The following is a 20,330-nucleotide window of genomic DNA, read 5'->3' as shown; positions in this document are numbered from 1 at the left end:
GAGTAAAAACCACGCTTTTAACTTAAGAAATACAGTCTGGAAAGTAAGATCACAATAACTGGGTAATAGTCATTCCATTCCATCATTTGTCTTTCATTGCAGGAAGAAATTAGATGTTGTTGAAGAAATTTCAGATAAAGCAGGTTTTGTGTCTTATTTTTATTAAGAATGTCACCAGTTTGTATACAATCAGAATTTAACTGTGTAAATCCAACTAGCTGTGGTCAAACATACATCAAATCTTGAACCTGGATGTTTCAAAAGTAGTAAGTTAAGACTCTGAGACCAACTAAAGTCTGCACAGATGACCTCAACTAACAATAGGAAAGTGATACACATTGAATATTAAATAATAACTAGGAAAAAAAAATCCAAACATTAGAAAGAAACAACCTGAAAGATTCAGCTTAAATATCTCCCCTTGTTGAACACTGACCTGTGTCCAGCAGAGTTAAGGAACAGATTAAGTTCGCAATTTTACTGTGTGGCAACGTGAGAGAACAAAAACATGTGAAAGGAGGAAGAAGCTTGAGGCCGTGGATGGAAGAGATTCTATCCACTTATGGAAGCAATAAGAACCACACCACCATTTCATTTAGAATGGTTCCAAGTTCCAGCACTAAAACCAAAGCCAGGGTTTGGAAACGCCAACATTTTTAATGAATGGGGAGTTGGCTTTGCTTTCAAACCTTCTGGGACTGTTGGAGTGCAGTGTGGACCTTTCTATCTTGGTTCTACAAAACCCTTTTGTTTTCTTTGTCTTCTCTACAATACCAGTAACAGGAACAAAATTCAACAGCTAAATGTTCAATCTCTGTCTCATCTGTGTCTCTCTATGACCATATTCCATCATACACAGCAAATATTGCAACAGGATTGTCAGAATTTTCTCCACAGTTACAAGTACCTTTCAGAAACTTTCCCTTTAAGGATTTGATTCTCAGGATATGGTGAAATTGCTACAGAAACGTTTTCATCAATTGTTTTTGAGTCATTACATCATTGGCTCCCAAAATCCTTTTACAAAATAGCCTCCATGCAACAAAAACAATACACAGACTCTGCTACAAAGAATTTGAGAGTAAAGGCACACTGTACTAAAATAATTTAAATGCAAGTAAACCCTTGAAAATTTAGTATGAAACTTCTTTTTTATTGAAATAACGCCTTTTTTATTACAGAAATATTAATACAAAAACAATGAGGACAGCATGAAGGTACTGAGAGACAGAAGCCAGGGAACAGTAGGTTTGCAGGTAAGACAAAAACCCAACAGAGATTGCTGCAAGCAGAGCAGAAAGTGGTTTGCTCAGAGACAAGGAACTTAACTTACAGAGCTGAAGTCTGCAAACCCCAAGGAAGAGTCTTTAGAAGTTTTACTTGAGGAGGAAGGAGCAAATGGATCTTTTCCACTAAATGGGTCCCCAAACCCCTTTTTACTTTGAAACAGGTCACTGCTGTCAGCCCCAAATGGCTGGAATGGATCATGGGGCTTGGGAAAATCTGCAGACCCAAGGTGGCTTACAGGAGTACTTTTACCTGGAAAGTTTAGGAGAAAAAAAACAAAAGGAGAAAAAGAAAAGTTACTTACCACGGACAACGCAAAGCCCTGAAATAGGAAACTGTGCTGATACACTTTAGCATCATCCATCCTTCCTGGGGTGGGTGAAAATTTAACCAAATATAATGGTACTCATTTCTCAGTGCAAATGATATAGAACAATTGTTTTATTTAAATGGATTTATTATCTTATACATACCAAATTATTAATACCATCAAGATTTTAAATTATAAAACCCATCATAAAGGCATTTGGTCAGAAGAATTTGACAAGTACGACTTTGGTTTTCCAGGATTAGAGATATTTCAAGTTTATGTTTGGTATTACATAGAAGACAGAATACATAAAAACACGTAACGCTAAAGATAAGTCATGTTAAATAGGATTAAAGAGTAACTTAGCTGTAACTTCACAGAATGCCTGCATGAACTTCATAATATATGTTCAGATCTGTGGAAATACTTTTATCAAAGGGAAATAAAGATCAGCAAACTTGCACTAAACAAATGACCTATCCAGCAACTTCCAGTAAATCCCAGCTCAGCCCCTCCTACCCCAGGGCCAGCCAAAAGGCCATCTACCCTTGCGCTCAGCTGGCATCTATTCCTCAAAGTCAGAGGCACATGTGGACAGGGAGCTAAAGGAACTGAACAGGGAACAAGAACTGAGGGGATCAGGTTTACAGGGAGCCGAGGAAATTGCGCAGACTCTCATTAGTGCAGTGTCAACATCAGACTAGGATACAATACAGAGACCACTGGCAGGCATCAAGCTGCATGGAAGTGGGAAGCAAGGAAGTCCCCAGCCAAACAAGCAGACAGAGACATGGAAAACAAGGCACGTGCAGTAGGAGATAGAACTGGATTTTGTTTAGTCCTGGGAGTGTTCGAGGGGAATCTGATCACAATTCTGCAAATCTTCCAATCAGGTAAAAAGAGAATGGATTTAGACTGGACCAAGAGAGATTCACAGCAGACAAACCCCAACATTTTTAAAACAAGGATACTCCAGACTTCCCAGGGAACTTATCACATTCACAGAATCATAGAACATCCTGCACTGGAAGGGACCCACAGGGATCATCCAATACAACCCCTGGCCCTGCATAGACTCCACAACAATCCCACCCTGTGCCTGAGAGCATTGTCCAAATGCTCCTTGAGCTCTGGCAGCCTTGTGGCCATGACCATTGCTCTGGGGAGACATTCCATCAACACGTCCATGAGGCTTGAGAAAGAGTTTCTAGAAACCACACTTGTTAAGCTGCCTTGAAGCTGGAAGAGAAAGGAGATGTCTCAAAGCTCACCCCAGTACTATTTTCCATGGTTCAGTAAATGCTTCATCCTGCATAACAGATGTGACATAGATACACAGATGCCCCACGGTAGCAACCACCTGTGCGACTCCTACAGAAAGGCAGATCGGCCAGTGCTTTGTCCTTCATGGAATGAAGTGACATAATGTACAGAAAATTGCTCTCCTCACAGGCACCAACCCTCCTTCAGCCCAACTTGCCTTTCCAGAGGCCACGTTTTGCTCTTTGGAATGGAGTGTTACACTTCCATCCTGCCCATCTCCATGGCCTTCAGATCTCACCACTGCCGCAGCCATCCCATGCTAGGGGACTTACAAACCTGGCAAGGGATGAGCAACTCAGCATTTTGTATGTAATTCTCCACATAAAAGAGCAACTTATTTTAACTTGTTTTAAATTAAGAGTCATAGAATTCCAGAATGGTTTGAGTTGGAAGGGACCTTTAAGCTCATCCAGTTCTAACCCTGTGCCACAGGCAGGGACACCTTCCACTAGATCAGGTTGCTCGAAGCTCCATCCAAACTGGCCTTGGAGAATTACAAAGAGAATTGAACTATCTGCGTTTCCAGTTTCTGGTCAAGGCAAAACAAGAGCCCTCTACATAGTTTCTCCTTCCTCTCTTGCCAGTTACAAGCAAGAAAATTCCCTCTCAGACTTAACCCTGTATTGCTCGAAACCAATTTGGATAAATGGAGGCAAAACTGACCTATTTTAAGCTGCCCTTTTCTTAGGTTAAGTCTTCTGCTAGCGAAACCACTTTGTGGAATTGGTGACTGTTAACACTAATGCTGGGTTTGCAACGTATTTGTTCAGCAAGACTGTTTTTTTCTGGGTGGCCTGTTTAAGGTTTATGCACAAAGCCCTGGGTGGTTTTGAATCTGCAGAGAGCATCAGGGTTTCTTGTGCTTCATCTTCACAAAAGATCACAAAGAATCACTTTGCTGTAGAGGAAATGCCACCATGTAATGAGAGTTACTGCTAATGATATTGAAAGTTTTTATTTTACACCCTGAGTGCCATTTTCTTCAGGTTTTTAGATGTTAAAGAATAGAATAGGGTGGTAATTTTTCTATTGAGGAAAAAAAGTGAGAGAGAAACCCTTATGCAATCAGGTTTATCTTTTGCAGAACAATTTTAAGGGCAGCACCTACTCTGAATATGTCAACACCAGCACTCACAAGAATCTTCAATGAGCCCTAGGATTACAGAATCTCCTGAGTTTGAAGAGATCCGCAAGGACCATCAAGTCCAACTCCAAGTCCAAATCTCTCTTTTAGTGCCCTTTGTACGTTGCTTACAGTTTGCTTTATCCTGCCACACTCTGCAAACGTGGTTTTGAGGCCTGGCAGAAGTTTGTTTGGTTCAGTTAAAAGTTCAAATTTACTCTTTTATTAGCTGCAAATTAGTAATAACAACAGCAGCATTATCTTTCTGATGTCTTTGCCAACTTACAGCAGGTCTAAGTCTCCCATTGTAGTACGTGTACACTTAACTACACAAAGATTTTTGTAGTTCTTTGTTCAGTGTGTCAAGAGTGTAGGTACAGGATTTCTACAATGTAAAGCAAAAGTACCCAAACCACAATTAAAAAGTTACCAGCTGTACTCAAGGACATTGGTAAAACTCTAATACTGCAAAATATAGTCGTAACTGAGATTGTATTAATCTTCCATTTGCTGGAAAATGTTATATTTTTAAATTACTCTGCTCATCATTTTGAGATATAGCAGGCAAACAGTTGTAACCCTTATTTGATTTTTTTGCTAATAGTTTCAGGGGAAAGAAGTTCAGAAAAAAGCAAAACAGGTCCCACTCTGAAACCACAGCAGTTTCAGCAGTTACCCAAGTGGTGCACCCAAACCACACCGAGGACTCAGTTCAGCAAAAAGAGATGATGAACAAAATGGTTTACCACAGCAAGTGCTGTTACTTGGAGTGAACTCCACCCATACAAAGGGTTTATCTAATTTCATAGCCCACAGCAAACATGAGTTTGGAGGGCTGAGAATTATATTTCAAAGCAAATATAACCTCACTGGTAGGATGCAAACACAAAATTTGTCTTACTGAATAACAAGATACTGACAACAATGTGAAATTAATTTAGGGTTTTCTCAATATTCTGTATTTCAATGCTGGGCCTGACTCTCTGCTTCAGAGGAGGACCTTGCTGAATGATGAGAAGCAGCATCTTTCCTGCCTTTGAAGCCTGGATGGATCATGCTCATGGGAAAACAGGAGAGTTGAAATGACACAACTTTAAACTTTCACTGAACAGGGGCTCCTTTCCAGGAAACTATCTAAAGTGAAAGATACCCTTTAAGAAGTCAGAGTTGTGCTGCAGGGAATAAGGAGTGATAGAGTGAGTCAAATCCACACCTGTGATTATACCTGAACATATAATCCCAGGATTTCCACCTCTCCTGTCTTTCACATGGCAGAAGCATCAGGTGCCTCCCAGCACATCTTTCTCTTGGCAGTTTACCAAATTTACATCTCATTCCCAACTTACTCAGCATGTTTTCCACCATCCTGCTGTATTATCCAGCTCCTCCAGTGATGCAGAGTAAAGCGTTCATAAACTGAACTTTACAAACTTACAGAAAAATGATTACTAGTTTTCTGACTGTGCCTGAAGATTAGTTACATTAAACCAAATTTTCGACAGAATACCTGAAGGTCCTTGTCTTCAACAGAGGCTATTTCTGTGCTGTATTTCAAACTCAACGGTTTGGTGATAGTGTTCTTTGCAAAAAATCACAACATGTTATTAATAACAGAAGGGAGACGTTTTCCCATGCAAAACTCCCTCAGAAATGTTTTTGCTTAATATTTGCAAAATTTGCACCTTGAGCTCACTGAAAACTTTTGATTAAGAGAAATATTCTGACAATCTACAAACATCTTGAAAGTTGAGAAATCGTTACATGTTCAGCCCAACAATCTGCTCTGGAACAGCCTCTGACACCAGTACTGAAATATCTTTACTGTGAGAGGTAAGCATAAACAAGAGAATCAAAGCATGAAAGGAATTTTTAGCTTGTGGCCAGGCAGGTGCTCCACCCATGAGTCATTTATCCTACACAACAAGGGATGCCTGTGCTCTAATGCAACTGGCAGGTCTTCTAGACGGCATGAAAAATTAAAAATCTTTTCCTGTCAGTCACAGCTCTGAGGCTGATTTTCTCACTCTTGGCTGCAGATGAGGGGAAACAAAAGTAAACAGGCACCAGGTACTTGTGAATAACTCTAGGTGCTTAAAAGGTTCTAAGGAAACAGGTGTGTGGTATGCAGAAATAAACATCCCAACACTCCTGTGATCTCACAATGAGTAAATAACAGAACTCTATATACCCTGCTCTAGACCAAATGACTGATCCCCACAACTTCAATAAATCTATGTAATTTAGAGTTAAATCTAAATTAAATCATGGGAATTATTTTACTTTATTTTTTTCTGATTAACACAATCCTTTCTTTTGTTCCTAACTCCTGATTACATCCTTTATGCCAAACCTGGCTTCTTTCTTTTGAAATTTATCTGACTAAATACATGGAGCAAATTTCTATGCAAATCCTGGGGACACTGTACATTGTGTAAGTGAAAAAAAAAGTCCACAAAAACATGGTATTTTTAAACACTAAGTATTCGCAAGGCATCATTTTCTTTCAACAACTAAACTCAGTAAATGCACAAGACAAAGCATTCAGACTTTGGTCTGCATTTTTAAGCAAGATACTGAACAAGTTGTGAAGTCTTAATTTTGATATGAAGACACAGCTAAGGCAAACAAACTACTAAAACCTATTTATATGTCCAACTCAAAAAGCAGCAAAGAGCTAAGTTTTCTTTCCCTCACTGGAAAGTGTCAGTATGAGGTCAATGTGCACTGACAGTGCCTTAAAGATGAAAAATAAGTCTAAAATTGCAAAAACAGTCAAACCATAAAATGCCTTAAATTTAGAGAAGTGACACATACAAAAAAGAACTATATTTATCATTGACATGAAGGAGGAGGAAGCATCAAACACAAAGGAAGGGAGCAGCAGAAGCTGCACAAACATCGCCTGCACTCCCTGAGCTGGGCCAGCAGCTGGTTATGCACCGAAGGAGCACGAGGCTTCTGAAATGGTTCCAGGGGTACACAAGAAACCCCCAAAGACTGAATATAAAACTTTCAGTTGGACAATCCTGGTCCATGGAAACCTGGAGTATGTCTGCATATGTGTGACCATCTGGGCATCTACTCACTAAAGCTTTGAGGTAAAAATGCCATCAGAACAGCTCTTTCAGGATCCCTCTGTGACCGTGACCACTGGAGTGGGCAAATCTATCTGCAATCTCCCTGCACCACAGGAACAGAACTAAAAGATGCTCTGGGACTTGGCTAGTAATTTTTCTTGCATTTCTAGCTTCTCTGGGGCTGATAACAACCTTCTGCAACCACATTTCCAAGAAAAGGCAAAGGAGGGCCACCCTAAACTAGGGAATTAGTGTTTCTGTAAATGATGAATTAAAACATCCAGCACAGCTATACATTTTCAGATTGGTTCAATAAACACAATATTAAGATCCTGAAGAAATGTTACGATCTTAAACCCCTGACTCCATTTAATTTTTTTAAGCTACCAACAGGTTTAGGTATCATTTTTCTTTATCAGCCAGCTGGCAAGATGAAAAAACAGGAGTTGATCAGTCATATTTTGCTTAAATCAGCCTTTTCTGTCTTTGTTGGTAGGACAGCAAAATACATCTAGCAGTCTTGCAATTAGTACTTTGGTGAAATACTGAACCCTAACACCTCGTATGATTAAATTTATTATGAGTAACATCATTACTATTATTTTGCAACAATGTCTAGTCCCTCATATTAAACACTGCGCAAACCTTTGTGTTTGCACTGTGGTCTGGAGCTCCATAGATTCAGGCCTCTCTGAGGGATCAGGGCCATGCTTCCTAAACCAAGGCAAGGTACTGTCCCCCATATTTTTCCAATATTTTGACATTTCAAAATGATAATAAGCAATAAAAACATTGTGAGAACAAAACCGAAGCCCTTAACAACTGGCAGGGCCAGCCAGTAACATCTGTTTGGAGGATGCCAATTAGTACCTGGTGACACCAACTATATCCTGTCATATTTGTGCCATGCAGGAATACTGAATGGTGCATATGGAGCATGGGTCACTGAATGCACCAGCAGCCTTAAAGGCACTAAACCATCCCTCTGCCACGTGGGTGTGTGTGAGTTACCTCTCCCATCCCCCAGGAGGCCTACAGGAATACCCAGTGGTAAAGCCCAAGACAATGCAAAGCATCACTGGGAACTGATTATATCCTACAACCTGTTGTGCCTTGTCCCATTGGAAGCCAGGTCAGACACTCCTGTTGTGGTGCTAACTTGATGGGGAAGGAACTCTTGTGTCTGAAAGGACACACAAAAGGCAGATACAGCACCACACAGTTCAATGCCTGTGTCTTCTTCTCACGTCCTTAATGCACAGCACCAGTAAGGCAGGGCACAACCTTCTGTAAAAAGGAGGGGTCAAGTGTTGCTCATCCTCCCTGGATATACAGTGGCTTCCTTCAGGAGCTCGAGGGCCTGACAAGGAGTCCAGAACATAGAGAGTAATGTGTAAGATGCTTGTCAGTAGTGGTTAATCTCACTGGTTAACAGCGCTGCTATAACCGCAATGTGGAATGCATGGGGCTGCACTGAAAGGAAGTGGTAAGGGTGGGGCATAAGCTCTAGGTCCCACGATCAAAGCACTAGAGCATTGAATGTTACTTATAACCCAATCACTGACACCCACACAGCAACTTCCTGTACTTTAAAAAAAAAAAAAAAGAAAAGAAAAAAGAAAAAGAAAAAAAAATCTGTTTCTCTCTTTCTGTAATCAACAACTTTTACCTAGAAACTAGTCAGCGGCGAACTCTGACTGATTTCAATCTGCAGCTCACAGCAGAAAACATAATTTTTAATCTGTGAGAACCTCCAAGAGCCACTTTAACTGACAGGTTTCAGTCTATCAGTTCTTTCAGACTTTTTTATCCTTAATTACACAGAAGTCCCATAAATGCTGAAAACCTGCATAAGAAATATAAAGTGACCAGACGTTTAGTAGTGCTGAACACCACAGGCAGTCCTCTGCCAGCAACTTAGATGTACTTACAAATCTACAAAACACGGCTATGTTTTAGGGGAGTTTGAGAAAATATGGCTTGTCACAGCTCATTACACAAAGCACTGGAATGTCTTTGGTGCTTTTTGAGCATTATTCAAGGTATAACATGAAGAAATATACAAAAACTCTTCTCCAAAGAAGCCTGCAAGTTCTCCAGTAGCACCTGGTGAACATCAAATTACTCCATCCTTGTCCTAGGGGAGCCCTGTGAAATCTAATGTCCAGGTTCAGTGTTAGGAACTTCATGGATAAGAATACCTTCCTGAAGAGAAAGAACATGCACACACTCTCTGGGGATTTTCATTAGAACAGTCTTGTCAGAAGAGCTAAAGCAGTTTTTCTTGGCTGATCTTCCTCAACCTAAAGAGAATCTTAAACCATGTATGAGACAGAGATAGTGATTTTCCAAATCTTTCCATGAAACACTAAGTTGGAGCTTTGAGGTACACAAGTATCTAGGTTTGCTGCATCTGGAACACCTTCTCCTTGCTATTCTCTGCTGAGATTCACTGAGTTATTAACCTTCGTCCCAATTTTCTTTAAAGATTCTGCACTTAACCTCTAAATAGTTAGACTGAAAAAACCCTCAATAGCACATTTGACCCTAAAAACAAACACAAGATTTCTCTTGGACCAAGCAAGGATCACATTAGGACTTTGAAACATCTAAAAGATCTTGAAAGACTCCGGTCAAAAATAGAGTAAGAAAGAAGGAATATTACTTATGATGAACAGATCCTGTTTAGGTTCCACTATCAACTGCCTGGGAAATCAGTTTCCAATGCTCTGCAAAAGTATTTCTATTTTCCACTTGACTGCAGAGGTTTGAGGAGGAATAAAGTTTTCTTTTAGAGCTTTTTGCACCTACCTACCAAAATGCCAGCAAACCACAAAACTGCTTTTCAATATTAAAAATCAGCCCCAACAGAAAGAACAGTTTTACTAAAAAGAGTGTGAGCATGGAACAAGAAGGCAAATTACAGGTTTGTCTGGTAATAACTAACATTTATTCATCCTTCAGCAAGATCTTTATCAGCTACTTGTTTTTTAATTAAACAGACCAACGAGAAAGGTAAGAAACAACGGAAGTTTCTTGTCTGTTGTTTGTTTGCTGAGCAGCGTTCCCATTTCAAACACACATTTTATGTCTGTATCTCTTGCTACAATCACACTATATTACTATATAATTTCTCATGCTTTAAGTAACCACTGAAGATTGCCTATGTTGTGGAAGGAAGGGAGGAGTAGAACTGCATAAGCACATGAGGCTCATTTGCTTTAAAAAAAAACCTGTTGTTTCCTCCTCAGTCTATTTTATCATAACAAGATTTGCTTTTGGTAGAGCAGCGGAACCTCACAAATATTGTATCTCCATAGAAGGGGGGGAAAAGACACACCTAAACAATTTTTAACGAACTGATAAAAGGCTGAGTGCACATGTCTAAATTAAAAACAAATTAATGAAGCTGAATATTCACCAACATCCTCAATATGTACAAAAGGGGGAATGAGGACACAGAAATCCAAAATCCCTCATGTAGATGAGTCTGTCCTCACCTTTGCTGTTACTATTACACTGCATTTGCTAAGAGTAATCATGCTTCTAACAAGAAATAGAAAGAAACCACATATAAAAGATAACATGGGTATATTTAGTATTTGTTTGAATCGTCCAACTTTATATAGGCCCTGTTAACACTAAAATATTTTATGTAGACATTTTCCGAAACATGGCCACTTCCATTCTTTCCTTGAAAACCAAATAAAGAAAGGTAACATCACTCACAACCTGTACCCCCAAGACACACCAAGACAGTCTGTCTAACCCTGTACCTTGTTCTTGTTAGTATGTAGTGTCAGAAGCCTCAGGAAGAACATTAAAACACGATAAAGATGCAGCCATGGTCAGATTGCCTTGCTACTCAGCTACAAGGGAGCTAGCCAGCATTTTGGCTTCTGGGACAGCCTGTTGCCCATTTCTTCTGAGAATTATCTTGAGGTTTTTTAAGACCATTTAAACTTTTTTGCATTCACCATATTATTTGGCAAACACAGAAATAAATCCTAAATTTAGATTACCATATAAAAATAAACGGCTTTATTTTGAAGGTGCCATTTACTAATCTTATGTGTTGCCTGCTTAGAGAACATAGATTTTTTTTTCCCACTGTTTTTTCCTGCCACATGTGATTTTACAGATCTGTCATAGAGATCTCTCATCATATGTTTTCCAGTCTGAAGAGTTGTAGTCTGGTTTGCTGATAATTTTGCCAGTTTACTGATAACTTCATTATCTTCTGCCCATGGTTGAAATATGAGATAGATAGTAGACTGTCAACTTGTTCTTATATCCAGTAATACAGTGTAAATTGAAAGAAGTAGCTTTTAAAAGAAGGAAACCTCCTTACCACTGGGTGGCTTGGGTCGTGGAGGGACATTTTTCTTCGGTGGTAACGCTGGTGTGTCTGATTTGCTTTTGAAAGGGTCATCTGCGAATCCCACCCCTCCAAAAGAGGAGGCAAAAGGGTCTGAAGCTACTGACTACATGAGAAAAAAGAAAAGAGATGTAAGCACACTGTAGAATACCTGTGGTTTCATGAAGCTACACGTTAACTCAAGTAAAAGCATTAACTTCAAAACCTGAGGGCAGATGTAGAGAATTGTCAGTGGTGTAAGAGGCTAATGCCCAATGACAGAGTGCTAAGGTTCCATCAACATTCAAACGAATTTACACTCTTAATCATTTAAGTACTTCTAGAACTTTTAGTCCTAGCAAAAAGCTGATGAGAAAATAAAAGGAAGTAAAACTCTACTTTTTACTATGTGGCAATGAACAGTCATACCACAGCCTGACCTTCACTCATAAACAGAACCATGACAGAACCTGGAAAAACATGGCAGAAGGGATAAATTTATCCCAAGCTTTTCTGAAGGTACACACAGCTATTTGACTTTCAAGCAAAACCTTAGGGAATATCCAAAAGCATGTGTTTAATGCTTCCTATATTCTGAGAGCTTTTCTAAAGGACTCTCCTATTGATTAAGAAGCGCACAAGTATTATGCCACGCAGGGAAATTTATCATTGTGAAATGAAGAAAGAGGAATTTTGTCAGCAAAGCTAAGAATCGCAGTTAAACCTTTGCTAAAATTTCTACCTCAAGCCAGCCACGTCGATTGGTAAAGGCTGTTGCCATCTAGTGGGGAGCTAAAATAGTACGAAAAGTTAGGGGGAAAAAAAGACCCACCAAGAAATGTAATTAGTCCAAGTGAAACGATAACTTATTTTATTTTTAACATTTACTCTATAGTGTTCAAGCATTACTGTAGAAATGCTATAACGTAAGGAGTTGGGTGGTGATGTTAACAGTAAATTCCAAACTCCACCTCAGGAAAGTAACAGCAGACCAAGACCTTTCCAATTATCCATTTTTCCCATGCGTGTCCTGAACCTTTTTCTTAATCTGCTACTTAAAATGAACAGAAATTGCGTATTTAAAACATGGGAGAGAGTGACTGACTGTCAAGAGTGCAGTGGGTTTACAGTAAGATTAGTTTACATAACCTTATGTAGTGTAGTTAATGTACTGTTTCGTTAATGGTTGGACTCGATCTTAGAGGCCTTATCCAACCATACTGATTTTATGGTAAGTTTAGGAACAAGTCAGGATACTTACTATGAAGTAACCAAGAAGCAAATTCCAGGACTTAGAGGAAGGCTGGACACTGAAATAGATTAATATCTGCAACAACTACCTTTTCTTGCAAGTTAATTCCTTTTCCTGATCTGGTATTTGAAAATGTGAAAAGTTTATTTATCTCTACTGAATCTACCAGTCTTAGTAAGACTTTGCCATATTTGACAGGACTGGAAAATTCTTTGCTATATAACTGGTGATGCTGATTGGAAAAAAAAACCCCAAAACTGTACTGTCAGCTGAACAGTTACAATCATATCACACTCTTTAAAAAAGTGTCTGTACACATATTTTTAAAAGGACAGTTGCTTTCCTTTTAGTCTTTACCTTTGACATCTGACTGAAGTCTGCAAATCCCTCACCACCACTAAAAGCACCGCTTCCAAATGGATCCAGTGTTCCAAATGGATCTGGAACAGATACAGGGGAAAAAAAGTTATTTTGAGTAATACTTAAGAATTACAAAGAACGCTTCGTGGTGCCAATGACACACAAAACTAGGCAGGTGATTAAAACACACCTGCATTTTGACCTGCCATGAGAGGTTAAAAGAGAATTCCACAAAACAATATGTTTGTTACCAGCTGTTTGGAAGGAAAATACAAAAAGAAAAAAGTGAAATATATAGTGCCATAAAGACAGTCTTCATGTACTGTAACAAGACCATGATGCTCTTTGCCAGCAGTTCACAAGACTCTTTATTCTCAACTCTTATATTTTATTCTTCTTTCATAAAAAGATAGCTCCTTATTCATCTTCATGTGAAAATGTTTACTTCTTACCTGGACCTTTTGAAGAGATACTGGAAGACGTAAAGGGATCAGCGCTTTCAAAAGGGTCAGGCTAAATAAGAACAGATATGCATAATTATTTTTCTGGTGGACTGTGCACTTACCTTTTTATGCCTATCAAAATCTCTTGCTTTAAGATAAATTATTTCCAATTTCCAACCACTCTATTCAGTGGACAGAGTAGGATAAAATCATCTGATTATATGAAATTTACATTATTAGTGCATTTGGCTATTGATAGCCTTGAACACAACACCAAGTACCTGGGAGTGAGAAGAGCATCCCACTGAAATACAAGCAACATTAGTTACCAGGGCAAAATATGAAAATACACCCAGAAGTGTTCAGTCTTTAAGCAACAGAGACTGAATATTTGAGTCATGCATTCATATTATTATTAATTCAGAGAGTCTGTATATTGCTTCTTTTTAATCAGATGGTATTTACAGTTGGTCTTCAATTTGACAAGTCTGTTTTTATTTAAGTATACTTTTATATAAGTATACAATCCTATACCGCAAAACAAATTAACTTACCAGTGACTGAAACTGGTCTTGGGTGGCAACACTCAATGAATTGTGTAAGAGCGAGGAAAATACTAACAGAAACAAAACCAAAAAATTCATACCCTTCTTCCTAAACAAGCATGTACATGTACATCAGGACAGCTTAGAACTGCGACTATGGATCTAACAAGTGTGTTCTGTGCAGTCCCTCCACTGTGCTGGTTCCAGTGTCTACTGAGGGCCCAGGAATTCTTTAGCCAGAGCAGTTCCTCCATCTCATTCACTATGCGACTGCACAAATCTAAGGGATGGAGGGAGTGGTGGGAATGAGTAGGTGCTCCTGGTTTTGAAGTCCCAACGGAGAGAAAAAATATCCACCTAACAGTACCTTCATGGTGAATGTACCCCATTATCATGGAAGCAGAGAGAACACTGCTGATTGTCTTAACAATTCATACTTACATTTTAAGAATACAATTAATAATTTTTCATCAGTTAGGAGAAAAGTGTTTTATTTCACTCCTTTTAGCTTTCAGACAATAAGCCTATCAATAGTAAAGAAATCTATTAAGTGTAGATTTGAAAATTACTGACCTTTAAGGGCAAAGTGGGGGTTTTTGTGAATGGATCTGAGGTAAATGGGTCACTCTTCACCTGTTTCTTGAAGAAATCCTCAGGGGCAGAACTACGAAATGGGTCACTTTCCTTAAACGGATCTCCTCCAAAGGGATCTAGAAGGAGCATGAAAAGGTAAATAGAATGTAGCACTAATGTATCTACAAAGAACACTGTATATTTGACCTCACACTCACTGATGTAATTTTTCTTACACAAACACACAGTGTTTTGGTAAATCTGATAAACTTCCAGAGACCTCTCTACAGAGGATATTTACTAAGTCTGAACAAGCTCATATTTATATGGAGCTTTCAGACTTAATAAAGAGTTAGACACTTCTCATTAACATATTGATCCTGAATGCACACCCTGTCAGGTTTCTTTGTTTCCACATGCAAACCAAAAATCTGAAGCCAAGGAAACCGTTGTGCTTCCCTCGTGTTTGCAAATCTTTGCGTTTGGCTACGAATTGTTCATACCACACATGTCCTGCCGTTAAAAAGGGCCATTACCTGCCGGAGCAGGTGGTTGTTCTGCAAAAGGATCATGCTGGAATGGGTCACCTGCGCAGAAGAGAAAAATAATTTATCTACTATTTAGCAAGATGACAACAGTTTGTGAAAATGTAATTTACTGAACAACTGGCCTTTAAGGTCTCACGTAAGCACTTGTCACTTACTGCCTTTGAAGGGGTCTGCTCCCTTAAATGGATCAGATTTGAAAGGATCTTCTGACTGGAATGGGTCTGTATGCAATTCTTGTGTATTATTGGTAAACATCAAGGATTTATTCTTAAATGGATCATCCTAAAAATTAAGAGGAGAATCATCACAGCAACTTGTCATGACAAAAATGCTCAGTTACCCCTTTAGCAGAAATTGTATGCTATCTTGGTTCCTGTTTAACAATCTTAAAAATTACTTCCTAAAGAACTTTCTGAATATGTGACTTTCAGCAGTAATTACACAGCAGAAAAAAATGTGTAGCCCAAGGCTACACAGAACATCAAAAGACAACAGTACTTATGGCAATTAAATGTTAAACTGTTGCCCATATTAATATATTCAACTCTCAAATACTTAAGTAACAAAAGCAAACCAAGCCCAAATACCACATTAGCACAAAATTCTTCCCTCCTTTATTTTACAGCTCGGCTTCAGGTGAGACACTTATTTAAAAGGAAAGGATGCATAAATAATCTGCGGACTACCAACACAACAAATTACTACTGAGTAGTCACTAGATTGCTTCTTGTTAACTCATCTTTGAGCTTAAAGCTCCAAGTACTGATTTCCCATGATAAAGCACTTCATGCAGGAAGAGTTACCCCAACATTTTGATGACAAGAGGTTTCTCAGCAGAGGTCAAATCTAAGTTTGTCAAGTTGCAGAAAATACCCTGCATGAACAAGTAACAAACCGAAGTTCTGAAACCTCCTCATGACATTCATTTGCACGATACCCCTGGTTTGGGTCTGGTTTGGAGGTCTCTCCAAACCAGAAACCCCAAGTGCAGACAGCACCTGCACAGCAGAATTCCAGGGACAATGAGCACCATTCCATCCCAATGTAAGGAATATCCAGAAGGAACTACCCACTTACACTGCCACAACACCAGAAAGAGACAGGATTTCTTTTATCATTTCCTTACAAGATGCAAATGAAAACATCTTAATTAATACTTCTCAGAACAGGGGGAGGGAGGTGGGGAGAGAAGGAAGAGGAAGGAAGAATTGAGAAACAGGAAAGTGGCACAATGGTTAAAAAAATTGCTATGAACATCGACTGGTGTTTTCTGCCAGTAAGTGACTCCCAGGCTTTGCAAGGAAGCGAAACATCTGGAAGGTTTCACTGGAAATTAAATACATTTATGCAAGCCATGCAAGTACAGGAACTAAGCACTAAAGTGTTTTAAGACCTTTAAGTCCGTGTTTCTTAATATACTGATCTCTTTTATCTACTCCTTTCTTCTTTCGATCGGTTTGTTTTTATAGAGCAAGTGTAAAGCACGGCATAAAGGCAGCAATGCCCATAATATTTACTAACATACTATAACTTAATACTAAACCCATAGCAAATACATGCTTCCATAATGAGGAAGGGCCACATAGATGTGCAAGCAGAATCAAGCAAATATGCAACTTTTATTTTTTGTCTTGCATAAGACAAGAAATAGGCTCAAAAAAAAAAAAAAAGAAAATTCTTGTGATTAAGAGGATTATTTAATATCCAAATCAAGAACAGACACCCAAAAGAAATTGATTTGGAAAATGTTTAAGAACTTGAAAGACTTTAGCATTTGGGAAAAAATGCTGATTAAAAAAACCACAGTAAATGAGAAAGATGATGCTGGAATTATTTAAGCAAAAGAGAACCATCCTTTTGGAATGGGAAATTTTTTTTTTACTGAGATATGCAATAAATATCGCTTACTGTAAAGCAAAAATTTGTAGAGCTACTTTTGGAAATAAGGAGGAATTACATGATAAAGGGAAGTTTACAGCAAGAGAAGGCTTCACCTAGGCAAGCTGGACAATATGCAAGAGAAAACAAAACACTTGAACTGGAAATAAAGCCCCACCTCTGTCCTCAGATCAAACACGTGACAGGTTACAAATCCACGAGACCATGTGCCAAATACCAAGTAAACTACTACCTCAGATTAGGTGCAAGTCAGAACCCTAATTAGTGTAAAATATGTTAAACAGCAGTTTGGTTTTTTTTACCATAGCTCCATAATTGCTTCTTTCCGTCTGTCCAAGGCCTTCACTCATGTCTGCTAAATTTGTCAGACTCCCACCATGAATCCCATTGAGAGCTTCATTGTATTCCTCAATGCTCTTATTCACTTCCTGATGGCTCTCTTGCAGCTGAGAGAGTTTACTTCTTGCCTGAGAAGGAAAAATGCTTTAGCATGTTACACACTCAACAACGCTATCATTCTTACAGTCTCCTTAAGCACTGGTGCCAGACAGTTGCATTTTATCCCCAGAAGAACTGAATGTTTCCTGACTCAAACTAGCAATTAACCTACTAAGCACCAGTCAAGAAGGCTTATTTCATGAACCAGCACTTTATCATCCTCTGATAGTAATTTTTTCTAGGCGATGTTCAACTCAGCATTTCAAGAAGCAAAAAGTTGTATAAACTACAGTGAATACCTGGTTTATTTCTTCCTGGGTTGATTTTAAAGATTTGATTATTGTTTCAAGCTGCACTTTTCCAGCCTGGATACTCTGCTCAAGCTGAGTCTCTTCTTGCTGGAGGCGATTCAGCTCTGCTTTTGCTCTATTAAGGTCATCTTCCTGTAATTTTAAATCTGATTCCTGAGACTGAATCTGCATTTTTAGTGATGAAATCTGAAACAACAGAGTAGAGAAATCAGAGTGAAATTTGGAATAAATGGGACTTATTAAATTGTGAATTTATAGCAAGTAATAGGAAGTGGTAAAGCAACCTGTCCTCTACTAAGGAAAATAATTACAACTTAATATGAAGAAATGCATGCTGCTTCTGCTGTTACACAAAATCCTCGATAAAAGCACATTCAATACAACCAAGGAATGCAATTTTAAATCAGAGAAATACCACATTAATTGTAACAGTAGTCAAAAGCTGTTTCCTAGATGTTCGCCTTCAGAACTTGGTTCCATTCAAACATTTATCAAGTAGTTTAAAGTTGAGTTTTAACTCAGGTAAGAGTTAAAATTACAGAGTTGCTTATAACCTTCCTTACAGTCTTTCTTATGTGACTTTCTTACAGAGTAAGTTTCTGCCTTAAGGTAACATCCTAGTGCCACTGGCAATTGTATCCACCTGAAATCTTGACAGTGATGACATTCAGAGTGATCAATAACAGCACCACTGCCAAGGGCTGTCTCATGTGTTAGGACTAATGCTTTTCAACTGCCTTATCGGACTGAATAAATGTTTCATAAATTTCTCAGAACAACAAAAGTTCCTGTAGAAAGGGACCCCTGGAGATCATCAGGTTCCACCCCCCATTTATGACCATTATGAAAGGTATTTAGGATAGCAAAGCTCTTTCTTGGACCTCTGTATTTTTGTGGCAATTGCTATTTATGTTAAAAAGAAAGAAAGAAAGCTTATTCATTAAATAAACAGAATTTCCCTCAACAGAAGACACAACACTCTTGAGCATGTCCAGAATTAACATACACTCACCACCTGTGTTTCTTCCTGGCATTTCTGCCTTACATCATTCAGCATATCCTTCAGTTTGGCTTTCTGCTGGTCCATCTCATCCAGGCGGTCTTGGGCATCTTGTTTTTGAGCCTCCAGCTCTTGCAAGTTACTTGTTTCCCTATCTAAATCATTTTGCAGTTCCTGAAGAAAATTCCAGTTTGTAACTCACATTTAGCTGCTGTCTTAAGGAAGGATCAGACAAAGAACTTAGCAAAATTCAACAGATTTTCTACATCATGTAGGCTACACCCTGCATCGGCCTGTTTTGTTTTTGCAAGAACTTTGGTAAGACATCAGGAAACAAATCACTGCTCACAAGAAGGAAAAGGGACTGTGACACAGAGCACATGGCATTGAGTTATCCTAATTATCAAGACCAACACTCTCCAAAAAATGATTTCCTAAATTATAGTGTTAGTTAAGCACTAACAAAAAAGACATTTCAAACTGTCTACATATACGATGCTTATATTAGCTAGCATCAGATGAAAACATTTCTGAAGGAGAACAGTGAAATAAAACTCTTTCTGTAAGTTAGAGGAAAATCCCAAGAAAGAAAGAACGACAGAAAGAATGACAGAACAACAGAATGACAAAAAACGCTCAATTGCCATACATACTTAGATTAAAATGAAAACTACTCGTGATAAACAGAATATTTACCTGAACTTCATTGGTTTTCTGTCTGATTGATTCTTCCTTTTCCCTAATGTCCTGCTCTAGAGAATATTTTTCTCTGTCAGATAAACAAGAACATGTATCTGTGATTAGTTAAATAATAAAGGACACGGGAAAAAATCAATTAAATATTATTCTGGAAACACCACACAGCCAAAAATGCCAGCCCAGGTATTCCTTAAAGGAGAAAAGGTGCATATGTAGCAATTATTCTTTTAAAAATATGATCCGTGCCCATCATCAGTTTTCTGAAGTCACCTGACAGATCCATGGGGTATCACTGGGAAATTCGTCACCAATTACAGGAACGAATCGGTGACGAACAAAGTGACTAAAAGAAAATAAAAGTAACTGACAAATCAGTACTAGGACTTATTTTGTTATTCTACACCAAGGTTTTTTTAACAGTCCACAAATATTACCTCTGGAGCTGTGCAATTTCTTGACTAATATCATCCAGTTCCTTCACCCCCGTAAATTCTCCTGATCCAACAGAACTTGCGCTATCCTGTTAAAAATGAAACTATCGATTAACACGTCAAGTTGTAACAGAAGCTCTTCCTCTAAACAAAGGTTGAGGACAGACATGGGATACAAAATCCTCATTATATGCATTTGCAAAATTCTATGAGAGACATCAAATTATTCTGCAACAAGCAGGGAACATGCCACACAATTCTAGCTGTGAGATAGGAGAATTTTAATACGTCTGTTTAACAGACAGGAGAGTTGAACACACAGCACTGAAAGGATATGCAAAATACCAATGAGGA

The 20,330-nt window shown here is 38.6% G+C and overlaps 1 protein-coding gene across 5 annotated transcripts in view; it reads right to left on the bottom strand.

Moving 5' to 3' along the window:
• Window positions 1–20,330, bottom strand: part of EPS15L1 (epidermal growth factor receptor pathway substrate 15 like 1) — a 41,606-nt gene that overhangs the window by 8,589 nt on the left and 12,687 nt on the right. For 2 of the 5 annotated variants that reach the window (XM_085040376.1, XM_085040378.1), the window contains 12 exons: window positions 19,980–20,065; window positions 19,543–19,615; window positions 18,859–19,020; window positions 17,835–18,032; window positions 17,400–17,564; window positions 15,354–15,480; window positions 15,187–15,237; window positions 14,651–14,787; window positions 13,542–13,602; window positions 13,087–13,169; window positions 11,472–11,604; window positions 1,334–1,539 (listed from right to left, as the gene is read on the bottom strand). In XM_085040376.1, the coding sequence (XP_084896502.1) occupies window positions 1,334–1,539; window positions 11,472–11,604; window positions 13,087–13,169; window positions 13,542–13,602; window positions 14,651–14,787; window positions 15,187–15,237; window positions 15,354–15,480; window positions 17,400–17,564; window positions 17,835–18,032; window positions 18,859–19,020; window positions 19,543–19,615; window positions 19,980–20,065 (1,482 nt within the window). Of the gene's footprint in view, window positions 1–144; window positions 1,540–11,471; window positions 11,605–13,086; window positions 13,170–13,541; window positions 13,603–14,650; window positions 14,788–15,186; window positions 15,238–15,353; window positions 15,481–17,399; window positions 17,565–17,834; window positions 18,033–18,858; window positions 19,021–19,542; window positions 19,616–19,979; window positions 20,066–20,330 lie in introns of those variants that run through there. The other 3 variants (XM_085040377.1, XM_085040380.1, XM_085040379.1) reach the window with 3 other exon arrangements.

This window comes from Lichenostomus cassidix, chromosome 28 (genome assembly GCF_008360975.1).
Source record: "Lichenostomus cassidix isolate B80296 chromosome 28, HeHo_3.0, whole genome shotgun sequence".
Taxonomy (NCBI): domain Eukaryota; kingdom Metazoa; phylum Chordata; class Aves; order Passeriformes; family Meliphagidae; genus Lichenostomus; species Lichenostomus cassidix.
The sequence above is the reverse complement of the archived record's forward strand: the minus strand, read 5'-3'. Positions and strand labels throughout refer to the sequence as shown.